Source organism: Stegodyphus dumicola, chromosome 1 (genome assembly GCF_044657685.1).
Source record: "Stegodyphus dumicola isolate Sdum_Otavi_A_Nest chromosome 1, ASM4465768v1".
In the NCBI taxonomy this organism is placed as follows: Eukaryota; Metazoa; Arthropoda; class Arachnida; order Araneae; family Eresidae; genus Stegodyphus; species Stegodyphus dumicola.
Genome location: NC_140768.1, coordinates 81768398 through 81783506, shown reverse-complemented (window position 1 = coordinate 81783506; position 15109 = coordinate 81768398). Strand labels below are relative to the sequence as shown.

Sequence of the window (15109 nt, the reverse complement as noted above, 5' to 3'; positions counted from 1 at the left end):
TTTATCACCAATTTTATTAAGATGTTGTGTTTTATGGCTTCGTGGATTTGGAGTAATTGGTGATAACATGATGAAGATGAAAAACATATGTATAAAACATAACATATATAAAGTATATGGGGCGGCATAATAACAAAAAGCTAACAAAAGTAATTTGTAATAGTTTCAGAACAATTTTTTAAACATTGCTTTGGGCTGGATTATTTTGGTTACGGCAAAGCATACAAAAGCTCTTTGCCTAAAGAAAGGAATGCCTTCCTGAGAGGCTTTCTAAATGGAACTGGCTCGTATTCACATTGCGCATGGGAAAATCATGAAAACTCCCATTGAGAATTTGAACAATAGTTAATTAGCAATTTTCAGCTATTTTACCATTTGGCCACTAATGGGTCTTATGAATTGTTTTAATTATTAAACAAATGCCAGGCCATGGAACATCAGATCATTAGGCCAGAAACTCTCCAATACTTTATAACAGTGGAATAAAAATTATTTAGTGTAAAACACTCGCCCAGGTGAACATCGATCATGCCTTGTCGGAAGTCCATACATCATGAATTCAAGTCAATTATTCGCTTAAAATAAGAACTAAGACAATCATATTTAAAGACTAAAGTGGAGCACAGTGGCAGATCCAGAACACTGTAAGTACCACAAAGCACACTTCAGGGCCAGCAGCAGCAATCGCCAGTTGGGATCTAATACTGAAGCAAGTATAAAAAAGAAAAAAATGGATTTCAGAATTCAAATCCTAGGTTATTTTCATTCTGTATGCTCTGCAGTGGATGCCAAGGGATGAATACTTGCTTATGCATGTTAGCCTTCAGGTGTGCTCACCCTTCATTACTTGTCACTTGTATACTCCGCGTATTCTAAATTTAATAATTGAAAATTAATTTAACCATACAACCACGTTACACAAATAAGAGTGGAAAGAAGGAAAGAGAAAAGAGGGATAAGTATAAAAAATTTCACAAAACTGTAATAGACTTTTATCAAATGTAATTTTATTGTTTGCTTTTCTTCTAGCATACATGCAAAATGAAAAGAGTTGTATAAAGCACTTTCAAAAAACAAAAATTGCTTGACAAAATATGATTAAACAGCCAACGAAAACTGTTTGCACAGACAATACTTGTGGTAATGGGAAATCTTCGTTAAAACCCGATATTTTTGCTCTAATGATATTGCTTTTCTTTATTTCTTGTAAAGTTTGTTGGTTTGCTGCCTCTGAGAGGGGAAATTTAGTTTTTATGAAAATTAACATTGATCAGTATAAATATAGAGTCCTACAAACTCGACTCCCGATATCTTAACATTCCCTATAATTCTAATAATAATATTAACTGTAGATCAGTTCTTATTTCATGCAAGAAAATACTTTCCTGTCTACCATTTAGATACTTTACACATTGTTGTAAAAAGTGTATCAGTTGTCAATCTATTACTCTTTTTGGAAGTGGAGGAAAGGGTAAACAAAGCAACTCTTTTGGTAAGCGAAAGCGTTTCTGCTTATCTCTAAATGCCATGTAGGTACTCTAAGGGGGTGAAAAAATAGAACTTGCCTAGAAATGAAGAAATGTCTAATTCTGTTTTCAATTTATAATGCACCAATTCGAAGCTACTTTATAAGCTGAAAATACTCCATAGAATATATGTGATCTCATTTTTTTACATTTTTATCATCAGATTTTGAATTCTTGTTTTTGTTTTATTCTTAGCCTTTATATTTTGGATATTGTGTTATTATTACTTCGGTGTTGATCTCTAATTCCAAAATGAGTAGATATAAAGTTGAATCTAAAAGTAATCATCAGAGAGTTCATCCATTACATTCATTAGCTTCAAAAGCCCAATGACTGTACCGCCTGAAAGAACAATGTCTCAGTCACCCATAAACATAGATCTTAAAGAACAGTATGTTTTATATACCCTTTTTCTCTTTCCTCTTTTTTAAATAGAATGATTTTTTTTATCTCGTGTAACATTTATTAATTATCGATGATTGTTGGCATATCTGTGATATATTGATTTTTACATTAACAGAGACAAAACTGAAACAATTTTCAGTATTAGCTCTTTATAGCAGTTCCATTTTTGTGGGAAAAAAAAAAAAAAAAACTTTGTTATTTGAAATTTTGAAAAAGAAATCAGTAAATAATGCATTTATCTGGTTAGTTAAGTGAATTAAATTCCACCGATGTGCGAATATCAACAGTCTTTAAGATTTATTTATAAATAAACATATCCTTATGAGGTTGAACTCAAAATTATAGTTTTGGGTATAGCAGCTTCAATCCTTATGAAACTTAGATAACAAAGGATATTCGAGAAGTTACTGGAAGTTCTGTTTTCTAAAATATTTTTAATGCTTATCATCATATAAATTGTGCTTTCAAAGTTTTAAACGTTACTGAAAATAAGATACACAATTTTATAGAAATATTAAAAAATATAATATTTTTATGTGGTTCTGACTAAATAATATTCTTAATTGGAAGAAAAATTTTATGTATTCAAAGTAAATACAAAAATTTCTATATTTTTGTATGCAGAATTTGCAGAGGTATTTAATATTTCAATGAGAGACAGCCACAAATTCAAACGTTGATGCTGAAACTAGAACGTCAAAACAACTAAATTCTGTTTTTCAGTTGCTTCCTGAATTTGGAAAATCTTGATTGGTATTCTTTGAAATGTAATCTGAATTAATAAATTTATATGCAAATATATCATTTAATTTCATAGATTAGACAGAAACAGTATCCTTATATCAGATGCAGACTTTAAAAAACAACTTTATTAATTTCTTAAAGGCAGGTACAAATACTTCTTCGCTCCTGGCAAAGAGGGACTTGTAGCTTTGCTGCTCTCAAAAAATTAGTTGAAATTTAATTAAAATCTACACCAAATACAAGGCTGTATGTTAACTTGACTAATTTATGTTTTACTTTAGCGTGTTTGAACTTTTCACATAAAAGTGTATAATTGTTTATACTTCTCTTATTAATGCATATGTGTATTTTATTGATCGGAATTTTTTATGCATGAGGAACACTGCAGAAAGTTATATTTTGTAGAAAAACTTTTTACTTGCTGAATTGAAACATTTTGTGAAATTTTTTATCTTTTTGGGAGAAACTTTGCTTTTGGAAGCACATATGTAGCATCAATATTTAAATCCATCTTTTTAAACTCTTTGTTTCTGTTGAATGTAATATTATAAAATTCGATACCAGTGTATAATGGGCATTAAGCCACTTATATATTCTTCGTGGTGTTATTAATATTTTTGAGCTTGTTTTATTTATTTGAAATTCTTGTTTTATGTGTCTCACCAGCAGCTGAGTCATTGAAAATTGGTAACTTGACCTGGCTTCAAATTCTGGTAAATAGTTTCACTGTCGTAAAGTTTTCATAGTTTTTCTACGTGTAATGTAAATACGAGCCAGTTTCTTCTATAAAGAACTCCACATAGTCATCCCTTCTCCTAGGAAGTTGATGCTCGTGTGCTTTGCAGTATTCCTAAATTGTTTTCATATATTTCTTTGTCAAGAACCTGTGTATTAAAATATGTAAAAATGAGAATTATATTTAAATGTGAGTTTTCATAATAGTTATCTTTCAGTCAAAGGAAATCAAATATTTTAAATATTGCACCATAATATTTCTTGTGACCAAAATAAATTTTATATTGACTGGTCTTTATTTACTACATAGTTTAATACTAAATATTTTCGTACAAAAATATTCACTGATGAATGGGTAATAGAAATTTGTATAATTTAAATGTACTTTATAACCCCAAAAACAGTCCTCCTTGTTTATTTTTCAATAAAACCTGTATAATAAACTAGATTATTTACTTTCATCAGAAAAGAATCATGTTTATTAAATTATTAGAAAAGATTTGGTCTAATTGGAATGTGAAAATGTAGATTTTAACAGTATGTTTATATTACGTATCGTAAACGTTTGTATAAAGAGTGTGTCTGACAAGCATTTGTAATTGCTATTCCTCCTTTGTCTTTAAATAAAAATCATTTTATAACTATAAATGTTTAATTTTGCATTTAAGAAATAGTTCTGTACTATCAGCATAGTACTCTGTAATAAATGGTTTTGCAAACAAATATAATAATAATATAACTTTAAATTGATGGAATTAAAATCTTTCATTAGAAGTAAAGGTAGATTTTTAATTTATTTTCCTCTATGTCATTTTTACATTCAGTCATTTGTTTATACCAACCAAGAGGAGAGGCAAGTTCAAAGACTACCCAGGCTGCATATGTTTTAGCTGTAACAATATATATATATATATAATTTATTTCTTAAACAGTATTGATTAATTGATTATATTATCTCCTAAGTTTAATTAAAGTAGAATTATTTTAAAAGTGTGAATCCATACTGGTAAGTTATATTATGAAAGATGTTTTGAAGTAATTTGAAAGCAAAATGTTAATAATGTTTTAACGGGGACTGGAGTTAAATCATACAACATTATATATATATATATATATATATGTACATTATATCACTTTCAATCTCTGATTTATGATTTAAATTGAAAAAATTTATAGAATAGAATATACCCTTTCTAAGACAATCTTCAATATGTCCCAAAGATTTGGTTTTCTATGAAGACAACTGTTTAAAAGAAATGGTATTCAGAGCAATATGTTATGTATATTTTCAGAAAGACTGGTCATTTTCAGAGGTGGTTGTCTTAAGTTTTCACACAAAAGTAGTCTGATTGTAATACAGTTGAGCTATATTTTTATTTTACTGCTCCTTCTACTTTTAACGTGGTAAAAATTTTATGATGTTCGATGCTGAACAGACAAATGAAAATTCCTAAGTAAGACAAGAATAAAAATATATCCAATGCAACTCAGGGATTCCCCCCCTCAAGAAAAGATAGCTTTTATTATTAATAATTGTTATCCTAAAGTTTATAATCCTATCAAAGCAAACCAGCATTTTTAAATATTCCAAATTAAATTTACTAAATCTACGGAAGGCAACGAACAAACAGAAAGTATTAATTCATTACCGCACTTAACATTGCACAATGAATGGTACTATTTTCTAAGATGATCACTGAATGTACTTCCTTTCTACTTTGAAAAAAGCCTATAGACACCCTACAAAGTCTCTCTCTCTCTTTTTTTTTTTTTTTTTTTTTTTTTTTTCATTCTCCAGTATTCCAGATGGTGTTCATAGCTTAAGGCACCATGTTTTTTAAATTCTAATGTGGTGCTGCTATGGTTACTCCGGTCATTAGCTTCAACTCTCTTTGGCAAAAAATTACATTTTGACCTTCGTGAGAATGCTGCCTGTCATTGTAACGTCAGACATCCATTGCAACAATTGGTGCCATCTATTGACAAAAGGCTGCATTCATGTTTCTCAAAACTTACTCTTAAAGAGACTGGACAAAGGGGAAAGTGTAAGCAAAATTACCATAGATTTAGGTGTTGGATGGACTGCTTTGATAGTGTGGAAAAAGAAGGGGTCCGAAATTGAGTCTTGGTGTTTGAAAATAGTTTAAGGAAAGAAAAAGTATGAAAATCTAGTATGAATCAGAAAAAGTGTGCAAGCTGCTTTTCAGGCAATTTGTTGTTCAGGCAGCACACGGAACACCCATTTCAAGACCAATTTTACAAGGAAAAGCCCTAAAATTTTATGATGAATTTCAAGCAGAGCTTGGATTTACTGCTAGTGCTGGCTGCCTCGACAAATGGAAAAAGCAATATGGCATCAGGCAGTTAAATGTGAGGAAAAAGCGATCTGCTAACTTGAAAAATGCTGCAACATTCCAGAATAATTTCCACATACTAATTGAAAAGAGGGTGTACTTGGATATCAAATTTATAACTGTGATGAGATCTATTTTTGATTTGAAATGCTTTCAAAAAGATTATCACTTTTTGATATCCACCTCAGTAAAAGAAACCTATTTCTTCCATCCGCTTTTTTTCTGCTGTGGGAAAAAGATATCCTCTTCATGAAAGTAAACTAAATTGAAACTAAAACTTAAAGAAATTAATATAGTGTGATTTGCAATTGTGATTAAATCATCATATAGATAAATTAAACTAGAAAGATAATGAGATTTGAGATTTCAATTTATCTATAAGAAAAAATATTTAATCATCTGTACTAATATCATAATGATGTAATACTTCTTTCTGGTTTTAAATAATGTAATCTTTGAAGATAGCTGAAATATGATTAAAAAGAAGCTAAACACTGTTTCTGATATTCATAATCATTTTCATATCTATATTCATATTTTTATATTTGGTATTTTTTTAACTTCTTGTATTAAATTGCTTACTTTCACGCACTGGGGAAACGGTGTAGCATCAGGGTGCCTGAGTCAAGGACCCTACCCCTTGTAGAACAGATATGTTATTTCGAATATTGTCACATGTAACTAGTATATATTTAGAATTTTTTTTTTTTTTTTTACATATATATAATTAAATCATGTTTTTTAACATTTTTTAAAGTTATAAGAATAGATTCTAGCGCTAATTAAATGATCCAGAGATCTCCAAAGACCAGTAAAAGACTGAAGATGAGCCTGAATGACAACTCTAATGATTGTACGGACTCATACACAAACTGTGAATGGCATGCCCTAAGATATAAACTTACAAATTCAGTTATATTACTATTTCCTATTGCCGCGTAATGTTTTTTAACATTTTTTAAAGTTATAAGAATAGATACAAGATAACAGATAAATTTCTAAAAAGTCTAAAGTGTATGTCAGGTTTCAATAGACCTGAAGTACTATCTGGGAAAGCTGAGAAAGGAGGAATAAGCTGGCTATAGCCTGATGCAGAAAAAATATTCATAACATTCATATAAATAATAGGCAAAGTAGTGCGAGTCTCTTGGTCCACTAGTAATAATTAAACCTTAAAGCTACAACACAATATTAAGGGGTACATAACAGATTAAATAAGTTATACAATATGGGTACTAAGTATGGCCATAGGTTGTTTACTATTATTTGGGTCATTAAAGTTGTAATCATAAATCCTTATAACTGGGTTGTTGATATTAACAAGATTGGCATAAAAGTTCCGAGCGAGCCGGCAGTAAAAACGTTTAAGTTGTTCTATACCCAATTCGTCTTGTAACTTTTGATTTCGAACATACCAGGGCAAATTGGTAATCTGTCTTAGGACACAATTTTGTGCCTGTTGAAATTTTTTTCTATAACATTTGCATGAATATGCCCAGACCGGGCATAGTATGGGATGCAATACGGTTATATAAATAAGCAACTTGTTGTCTATTGAAAGTACACTGTTTCGAGAAATTAAGGGGTGAAAAATGCTTACCGAGAATGTCAAACTTTCCCTACTTTCCAATGTAAAAATACATTAAAGTATTTTCTTTCTCTTTCCATTATGCTGACATCCAGACTCAGTGCATATTTAAGAGGTCTAGGATTCGAGTCCCAGTGAAGGCATTATTCATTTTTCATGTCTCCTGCTTCAAAATAACCTAATGACTCTACAATTGGCTCCCAAACTAAAAGGGTGGTGAAAGATAATTCGTCACCACCATAATTTGGTGATTGAGTCCCCTCATCCCCAGTTGCCATTTAAAAACAGGGAGTATATAAGATGCTTTCTCCCTCCATTCCATATGCCTTCATGATGTAACTGAAAGCAATCTCGATGCATATTTTGAGAAGTGCAGGTTTGAGTCCTGGCGAGGGTATTGCACATTTTCCACTTCTCTTGCTTCAAAAATTCGAATGACTCTACAACATGATTCACATAAACATAAACCAAGTTAAATTTATATTTTAATTCTCGATATATGTAAAAATGGGAACGCTATGGAATTTTCAGAAATTAAATGCCTAAATTTTGATGCAAAATAAATAAATGAAGAATAAAAATTACATTTCTTTGATGTATATGAAATTTTAAGTGATAGTTAAACTTGGTATTTAGTACCTTTAAATTATACTAGTGTAAAATATATTTAATATATAATTTTTTCCCTAGCTTCACCTATTTTTCGTTTACCCTCAATTAATGTTGAACATATCTGGACTCAAAAAAAAATATTGGATCAATTAGCTGACAAAGAATGTGGCTATTTTCTATCCAGTGCAGCATTTCCGATTATAAGTGGTAGATACCTGTGTGATCCTATTGCTCACATACTGACTGAAGGTGATGAAATGGTAAGTCTATTAATAAAAATTTACTTATGTTTGCTATATGTCAGAAGTGGGGAACCTTTTTACCATTAGAGGCCACATTTAAATTAGGCAGCAATAAGAGAGGCCGCATAAGCTCATTGACCTAAGAAAGTGACTTTTGTGAAATTATTATAGTTTTTCTATAGATTTAACAATTTATTGCATAGAAAAAAATAAAATATAATACTACAAAATTTTAAATATAATATACATATAAAATAATATAAAAATATTATAAAAAAATACAATAAAAAAATATTTTTTTATTCACTAAGTTAGTGACTTATTTGGCTTTGTTTTTTGTTTGACAGTAATTGTTTTGTTTTTGTTTGACAGTTTGGATCAAGCTTTGTAACACACAGCTTTAATTGATCCTCTAAATGTGCATCTGTAATTTGCGTTCTTAAATTTGTTTTTATTTTTGACATGAGAGAAAATGTTGTCTCGCAACAGTAGGTACTTACGAAGCAGGAAGTAAACGGCGAGCTTGTTCTCGAAGGCATGGATATTCAACAGCATTTTTCCAGATTTCTATGGGATCCTTTTTAGCGTTAAAAAGGGATTTGATGATACTATCTTCCCCTAAATCAATTAACTCCATTTATAGTTCTGCAGGAGCCTCGGATATATCTATTAAATGTGGTTCAAATGCCAGTTTCATAGCAGGAGTGTGCTCGTCAAAATCAGAAAATCTATTAGTATACTCTTCTATTAAACAATCCAAGGCACCTACATATTCATCGAATATTTTATTTTCACAGTTCTGCTCATTTAACATTTTAGCTAGCTCCGGGAAGTGTTGTGCAGATATTTCCGATCGACAAAGTAACGTTTTGAAAAATGGTAATTTTTTTCTAAACGCTTGGATCTTTTGCCACATTTCACAAATATACCTCGTTTCACCTTGCAGGCAAATATTTCAATTGTTTTGTTTTGTCATCATATCAGACAAAAATGCAAGGTTTCTGAGAAATACTTCATCTGATAGATCACATTGTTTTCCTTGTTCTTTATAAAAGTTTAAAATTTGTCGTCGTAAAGACAAAACTTTTATCAAAACCTGACCTGTTGATAGCCAGCGAACCTTGCAGTAGTATTGCAGGTCAACACTATATGTTTCCTCATCTAAAGAGAGCATCTGCCGAAATTCACGATGACGCATTCTATTTACGCGAATATAGTTGACAATGGCAATGGTTCTATCCAGAGTGTCTTGCAAAATGGTAGATTTTGCGCAAAGATTTTGCTGATGCAAAATGCAGTGAAATGATATCAATTTTTTCCAGTTTAAGTTTTCCTTTTTTAACAAAGCAACAAATCCTTCTTTTTTGCCTCTCATGGAAGGTGCGCCTGACTAAATTACTGACATTCAATTGTAATTTATTACATACTTCTTTGAAGTTTTCAAAAATATCAGCTCCGCGAGTTCTTCCAGTTAGTGTACCCAATGCAAGTAGTTCTTCGTAACATTGAAAATCTTTAGTTATAGCACGAATAAAATATAAAACTTGTGCCGAATCTGTTTTATCAGTGCTTTCATCTAAAGCAATTGAAAAATAAACATCTTCATTTTGTATAATTGCATGAAGTTGCTCTGTTACATTTTGCGCTAATTCGTGCTGTCGATCTGTTACAGTTCTTCTTGAAAGAGGTAATTGTTTGTATTTGTCGACATTTCTTGGATCTAACATACTCACTGCTTCAACAATACATTCTTTAATTATTTCAATGTCACTAAATGGTTTGCCCCTTTTTCCAAGTATATGTGCTATTTTATACGTAACAGCAACTGCAGCGGAATTTTGATTTACAAAGGCACTAAAAGATGCCTGCTGATGATGCTTCTCATTTTTCAACTTTTGAAATGCAGCTTTTCGTGATTCACGTTCTAAAGTGAAATATTTATGTTCTTTATGAGTCAAATAGTGTTTATTCGCATTCGCTTTTTTTAAAGTATTTAAAACTGTATTGCACAACAAACACATCATTTTATCTTTCTCAGCAGTAAAGAAAAAATCTAACTCCCATTCTACATTAAATGTTCTGTTTTCATCACCTAATTTTCTTCTCTTACTATTTGACATGATGGATAAAAAAATGAATATCAAATAATATCTTTAACAAAGTGTGTACTTTCTAGAAATACAATAAAACCGTGTACCTGTTATAAGCATGCACTGTTAACTACAGTTAGCTGAAGATCGCAACAGGGAAGCATTGAGAGATGCGAGTCAGAGAAGCCAAAGCAAGGTGTGACACTCAAATGGGAGATCTGAAACCGAGTTTTGTTTACTTCTTAGACAAGGTAGTTGGCGCTGCTAGCTGTGGGTCAGAGCCTCGCTCATGCGTGTTAGAGTCCGTTTCGGACTAGTATTCTGACATCATGTTACAATATGACTGTCTTTAGCGGGATTTTTCACGCAACTATCGTGGCGTCGATGTACAATAGTTGTTTGAAACAAACTCTACCATTTTGTACTAGGTGGCAAAGGGCCGCACAAGAACCTCGCAGAGGCCGCAGGTTTCCTACCTATGCTATATTTCATAATACTTTGGGCCCACCAGCGGCCGAGCGGTAAAGTTGCTGAACACTGGTAGTTCGGTCCGAGATTCGAATCCCGCGAACGGGCTGGCTGCATGGGTGTTTTCATGGTTTTCCCCATATGTAACGTGTATACGAGCCAGTTTCCCTTAGAAAATCCTCCACGAAGGCATCCCTTCCCTTAGGCAGATAGCCCTAGTGTGCTTTGCCATAATTAAATACACACATACTTTGTTATAATTTTCATAACAAAGGGGAAATCCTTTGTTTTCCATTTTTCGCTAATGATTCCCATTCTTTTCATGGATTCTTAATTTTGCTACTGTTATTTTTCATATGCGACTTCACTGTTTTTAATGTTGGAAACATCTTTTGTTAGAGAATTCCACTTTTCATATCTGCCAATCATCTCATGACTAATTTCAACTAAGATGCTGTGTGTTACGTATTACCAGTGTGTCCAGAAAATGCCTTATGCAGTCTTTATTTTGCAACTATTACGTATATATATATATATATATACTTTTACTATATAAGTGTGTCTTAATTATATAAGTGTTGTAAATGATGCAAATGTTCATGTTTTAACATTTTTAAATTTAAGATATCAGTAATAAAAATTATAAACATCAAACTTTCATCTCATTTCCAATCCTCATAGTTGCATTAAGTAAAAATTTATACTCATTTTAAAAAATAAAGCACAAACCTTTTCACTCAACGCAAAAAACTGCATGATGTACTTAATTTCAGAATTCAAGAATTCTGCCATCTTCTTCAGATACCCTTGAAAGGGGTTTGATTAAAAACTAGATTATAGTAATCTGAAGATGATTTTTTCCCTTTAATATTATTTAGTGATATGCTTTTGTGATTTACCAGTTCATAGTCTTCTTTAATACCTAGTTTTGTTATATATAGTATGCTAAAATGTAATTTTCATGCAAGTAATTTATATTTTCAAATGCTAAAAATAAACATATTTATATCCTCATGCAGCTCTCTTGCCTAAGAATCATAATCTAATAGTCATTACAAGAAAAAAAAATTAATTTAGGCAAGTTATACAAGAAATTAGTTATAGACCAATATTATAACATGCCACTGTTTTCTGGAACATTAATTTTATAAGACTATATTAATAAGATCTTTAAAAAAAAATTTCTGTTGGTCATCGCTTAATCTAGTAACACGAGAAATTTTTTTTTTTTTTTTTTTTTTAATTCATATTGCTTGCCAGTAGCAGAATGGATAAAGTCGATGAACACTGATAGTTCAATCCATATTCAAATATAGGCGCATAGGCTGGCTGCAATCGGATTTTTAATGGCTTTGCCCATGTGAATGCAAGCCAATTTCCCTAAAGTATACTCTACATAGGCATCACCCTATGTAGCATGCATCTGTAAATTACACATGAAAAATACAAGCAATTTACCTATGGCACTTAGTATAAAAATATAAAACCTGAACACAAAAATATTATAAAATGTGTCTGCGAAAAAATAGCAGATATTTACATATATTTTTATAATACAATATAAAGATATATGTAAATTTTGGTATATTTATGCAAATGATCACGCATTATTCGTAGCTTTTACATGTAACATACATAAATCCCAGTGGAGTTTAATTGGAAAACTGAAAGATGCTGTTGGAATTTTAAAATATAGTGAACTGTCTAGAATTATGTTGGCCATCTTGACAGTTCCCCATAGTAATACAGAGTACGAGAGGATTTTCAGTGTTGTTGCAAAAACGAGGACTAAATTTAGATCTAATATTAGTGATGACACATTAGAAAAACTTTTATTAGCGAAAGCAGGCCTACGTGGCAATTGCTATGAACAAAATTGTGAAGTTTCTTTCTTAAAGAAAGCAAAATCTGCCACTGTTTATAATATTTGTATGAAAACTGATTAAAGTTTTTTTTTTTTTTTTTTTTTACTCTCTTAAACGATGCAAGTAATGAAAATGTTTTTTATGTGTAAGGTATTTTTGTGTTGCTTGCATTTAAGAATTAGTTAGTATTTAAAGTTAATTCATTATTAAAAACTATATTTTCATCATTTAAAGAGTCTTTTTAACATTGTGAAAAATCTCCTGATTTCTTAAAAAAATCTCCTGATTTTTGAGTGTCATAGGTTGGCAAGTATGAATGCTATAAATATTTTAACAATTGGAAAAATGATGTGCTCTAACTGATGAGCATATCTAGCAGGCTCTAATATTTTATTCAGTGTGTCTGATGTAAATTAAACAGAAAATTTAAATCAATAATAATGAAGGATACATAAATTAGAATTAGTTGAGTGCTTTAAAAAACTCTTAATTTTATTATTCAGAAGATAACTAATGCAATTTAAATGTCATTCAACAGAAACTGAGATATATCTTCGACATGGTACTTTTTTTTTTTCAGCTCATTATCGATGACTAAAAATTTTTTTTTAATGTATTCCATAAGTTTACTGTGCATTTACATTTCTATTCAATTCAGTTTTGTTTATTTTAGGTAACCGAATGTAAAACATAATTATAAATTGACATTCTGATATCTAATACAGGGATAGATTAGGTCTGGAAAACTTAAATAAAAATAAATACAAAAGGGAAAACTTAGAGATATTAAATAGCAGTGATTTTATATTCTTTATCCTTTATTAGTCAGCATTTTGTTTATGAAGCACATCTTCAACTGCTTAAAAATTAAGTTCAGTGGTATAAAAAAACCAATTAGTAACAATGATCTGTGTGATGATTTCAGTGTTATTTTTGAGACTTTCAGCAAATTTGGTTATAATTAATGATTAATTGTTTCTCCTGAGTTAGTAGCTTTTTCCCTTTCCTTATATAAATAAAAATTTTAAAAAATAAAAAAAAATAAAAAACCTTTTACATTTCAGTTTTCTTAACTACAGAAAATTCCTACAGATATCAAAATGAAACCATGATAATAATATACATTATTTTAATTACCTAGCATTAGATGTCTTCCCAAATTACATAAATAATGGAAAACTGGATATTCTTCTTTCTATTCATTTTTCCATATCTAACATCTGAAAAATTTAAAACATTTAGTAAAATAAACATTATCAAAATATTATTAATATGAAAAATGATATAAACATTTTTAAATTTCACTAGTACAAAATTAAGTGTTAAAGATTAAATTCAAATGCTGAAAACAAAATTGGCATAATAGAGTTTTATAAGAGCAGTAATACTTAAGTAGCAAGTGAAGTTGTTTTTTTAATATTTATGCTGCATGTGCTTATTAATAATAACTCTAGTATAAATTTTCCCTCTCATAACAATGTAAACAATTACTTAACAATAAAAAGTTTCTTTCTCACTGTCAGATAAAATATTGAAATGAAACGTGCCACCCTTTATTCATTTTAGAAATATTTTTCGGTATTTTATGTTACCAATTATATTATAAACAAAAATAATTAAAATTATGTCCCAAAATATCTTCTACATAATCACTATTTTAATACTAATTCCTGTATACTTTTACTCTGAGCAAATTTAAATGCTTATTTAAAGATTGCTTAATACTAAAACAGACAACCACTTTGATGATTGAGTCGAATGAATCTTTTCTGTTCACTTTCTGTTTTTTTCTTCACACAAATTCTGCCAAATACAAGGGTTGGAACTTTAATAGTGGCAACTATTTATTTACAAGGAATACAAAAGTGATTCATGTCACCATGTCTTACAGTCCTTCAATATAGTCGCCAGCATTGTATACAACCCATTTCCAACGATGTGGAAGTCGCAGAATACCTGTAGCAGCGCCTGTTTTGTTGATAGTTTGAATGGACTGGTCTATTGCCGCAAGAATCTCAGGAACAGTTTGGAAGCGAGTGACACGAAGTGGTTCCTTCATCTTAGGAATTAAGTCATAGTCACAAGGGCTTAGATCTGGGGAGTATGGTGAATGGTAAAGCACTTCCCAGCCTCATCGCTTGAACAAATCAGTCACAGCTTGCGCTGCATGCGGCTGAGCATTGTCATGCAAAATGAGCGTTCTGCAGAAAGTGTGGCCGTTTTTTTCTCAAAGCTGGTCAGAGATTGTGCTCCAAAAATGAGCAGTAATACTGCGCAGTGACGGTCTGCTGTGGGGGAACAGTATGCATTAGAATGACACCATCACAGTCGTACACGAGAATCACCATAATTTTCACATTGCTGGGGTTCTGACGAAATTTTGAACGCCGTGGTGACCCATGATGACTCCATTCGTTTGATTGGCGTTTCAGTTCTGTCTGGTACGATCGGGCCCAAGTCTCATCCAGCGTAATGATACG

At 30.9% G+C, this 15109-nt stretch overlaps 1 protein-coding gene and 1 long non-coding RNA gene across 2 annotated transcripts in view; one reads left to right on the top strand and one right to left on the bottom strand.

The window, feature by feature from the left end:
• LOC118195923 (uncharacterized) overlaps positions 1–15109 on the top strand; it is a 115858-nt gene that overhangs the window by 87117 nt on the left and 13632 nt on the right. The window contains exon 15 of the mRNA XM_085817008.1: positions 8043–8224. Coding sequence (XP_085673134.1) covers positions 8043–8224 — 182 coding nt within the window. The remainder of the gene's footprint in view (positions 1–8042; positions 8225–15109) is intronic.
• Positions 988–13876, bottom strand: LOC146999124 (uncharacterized). Its single transcript, XR_015041215.1, has 2 exons — positions 13767–13876; positions 988–3559 (listed from the first exon to the last, which is right to left on the bottom strand). It is a non-coding gene; the product is annotated as an uncharacterized LOC146999124 (long non-coding RNA).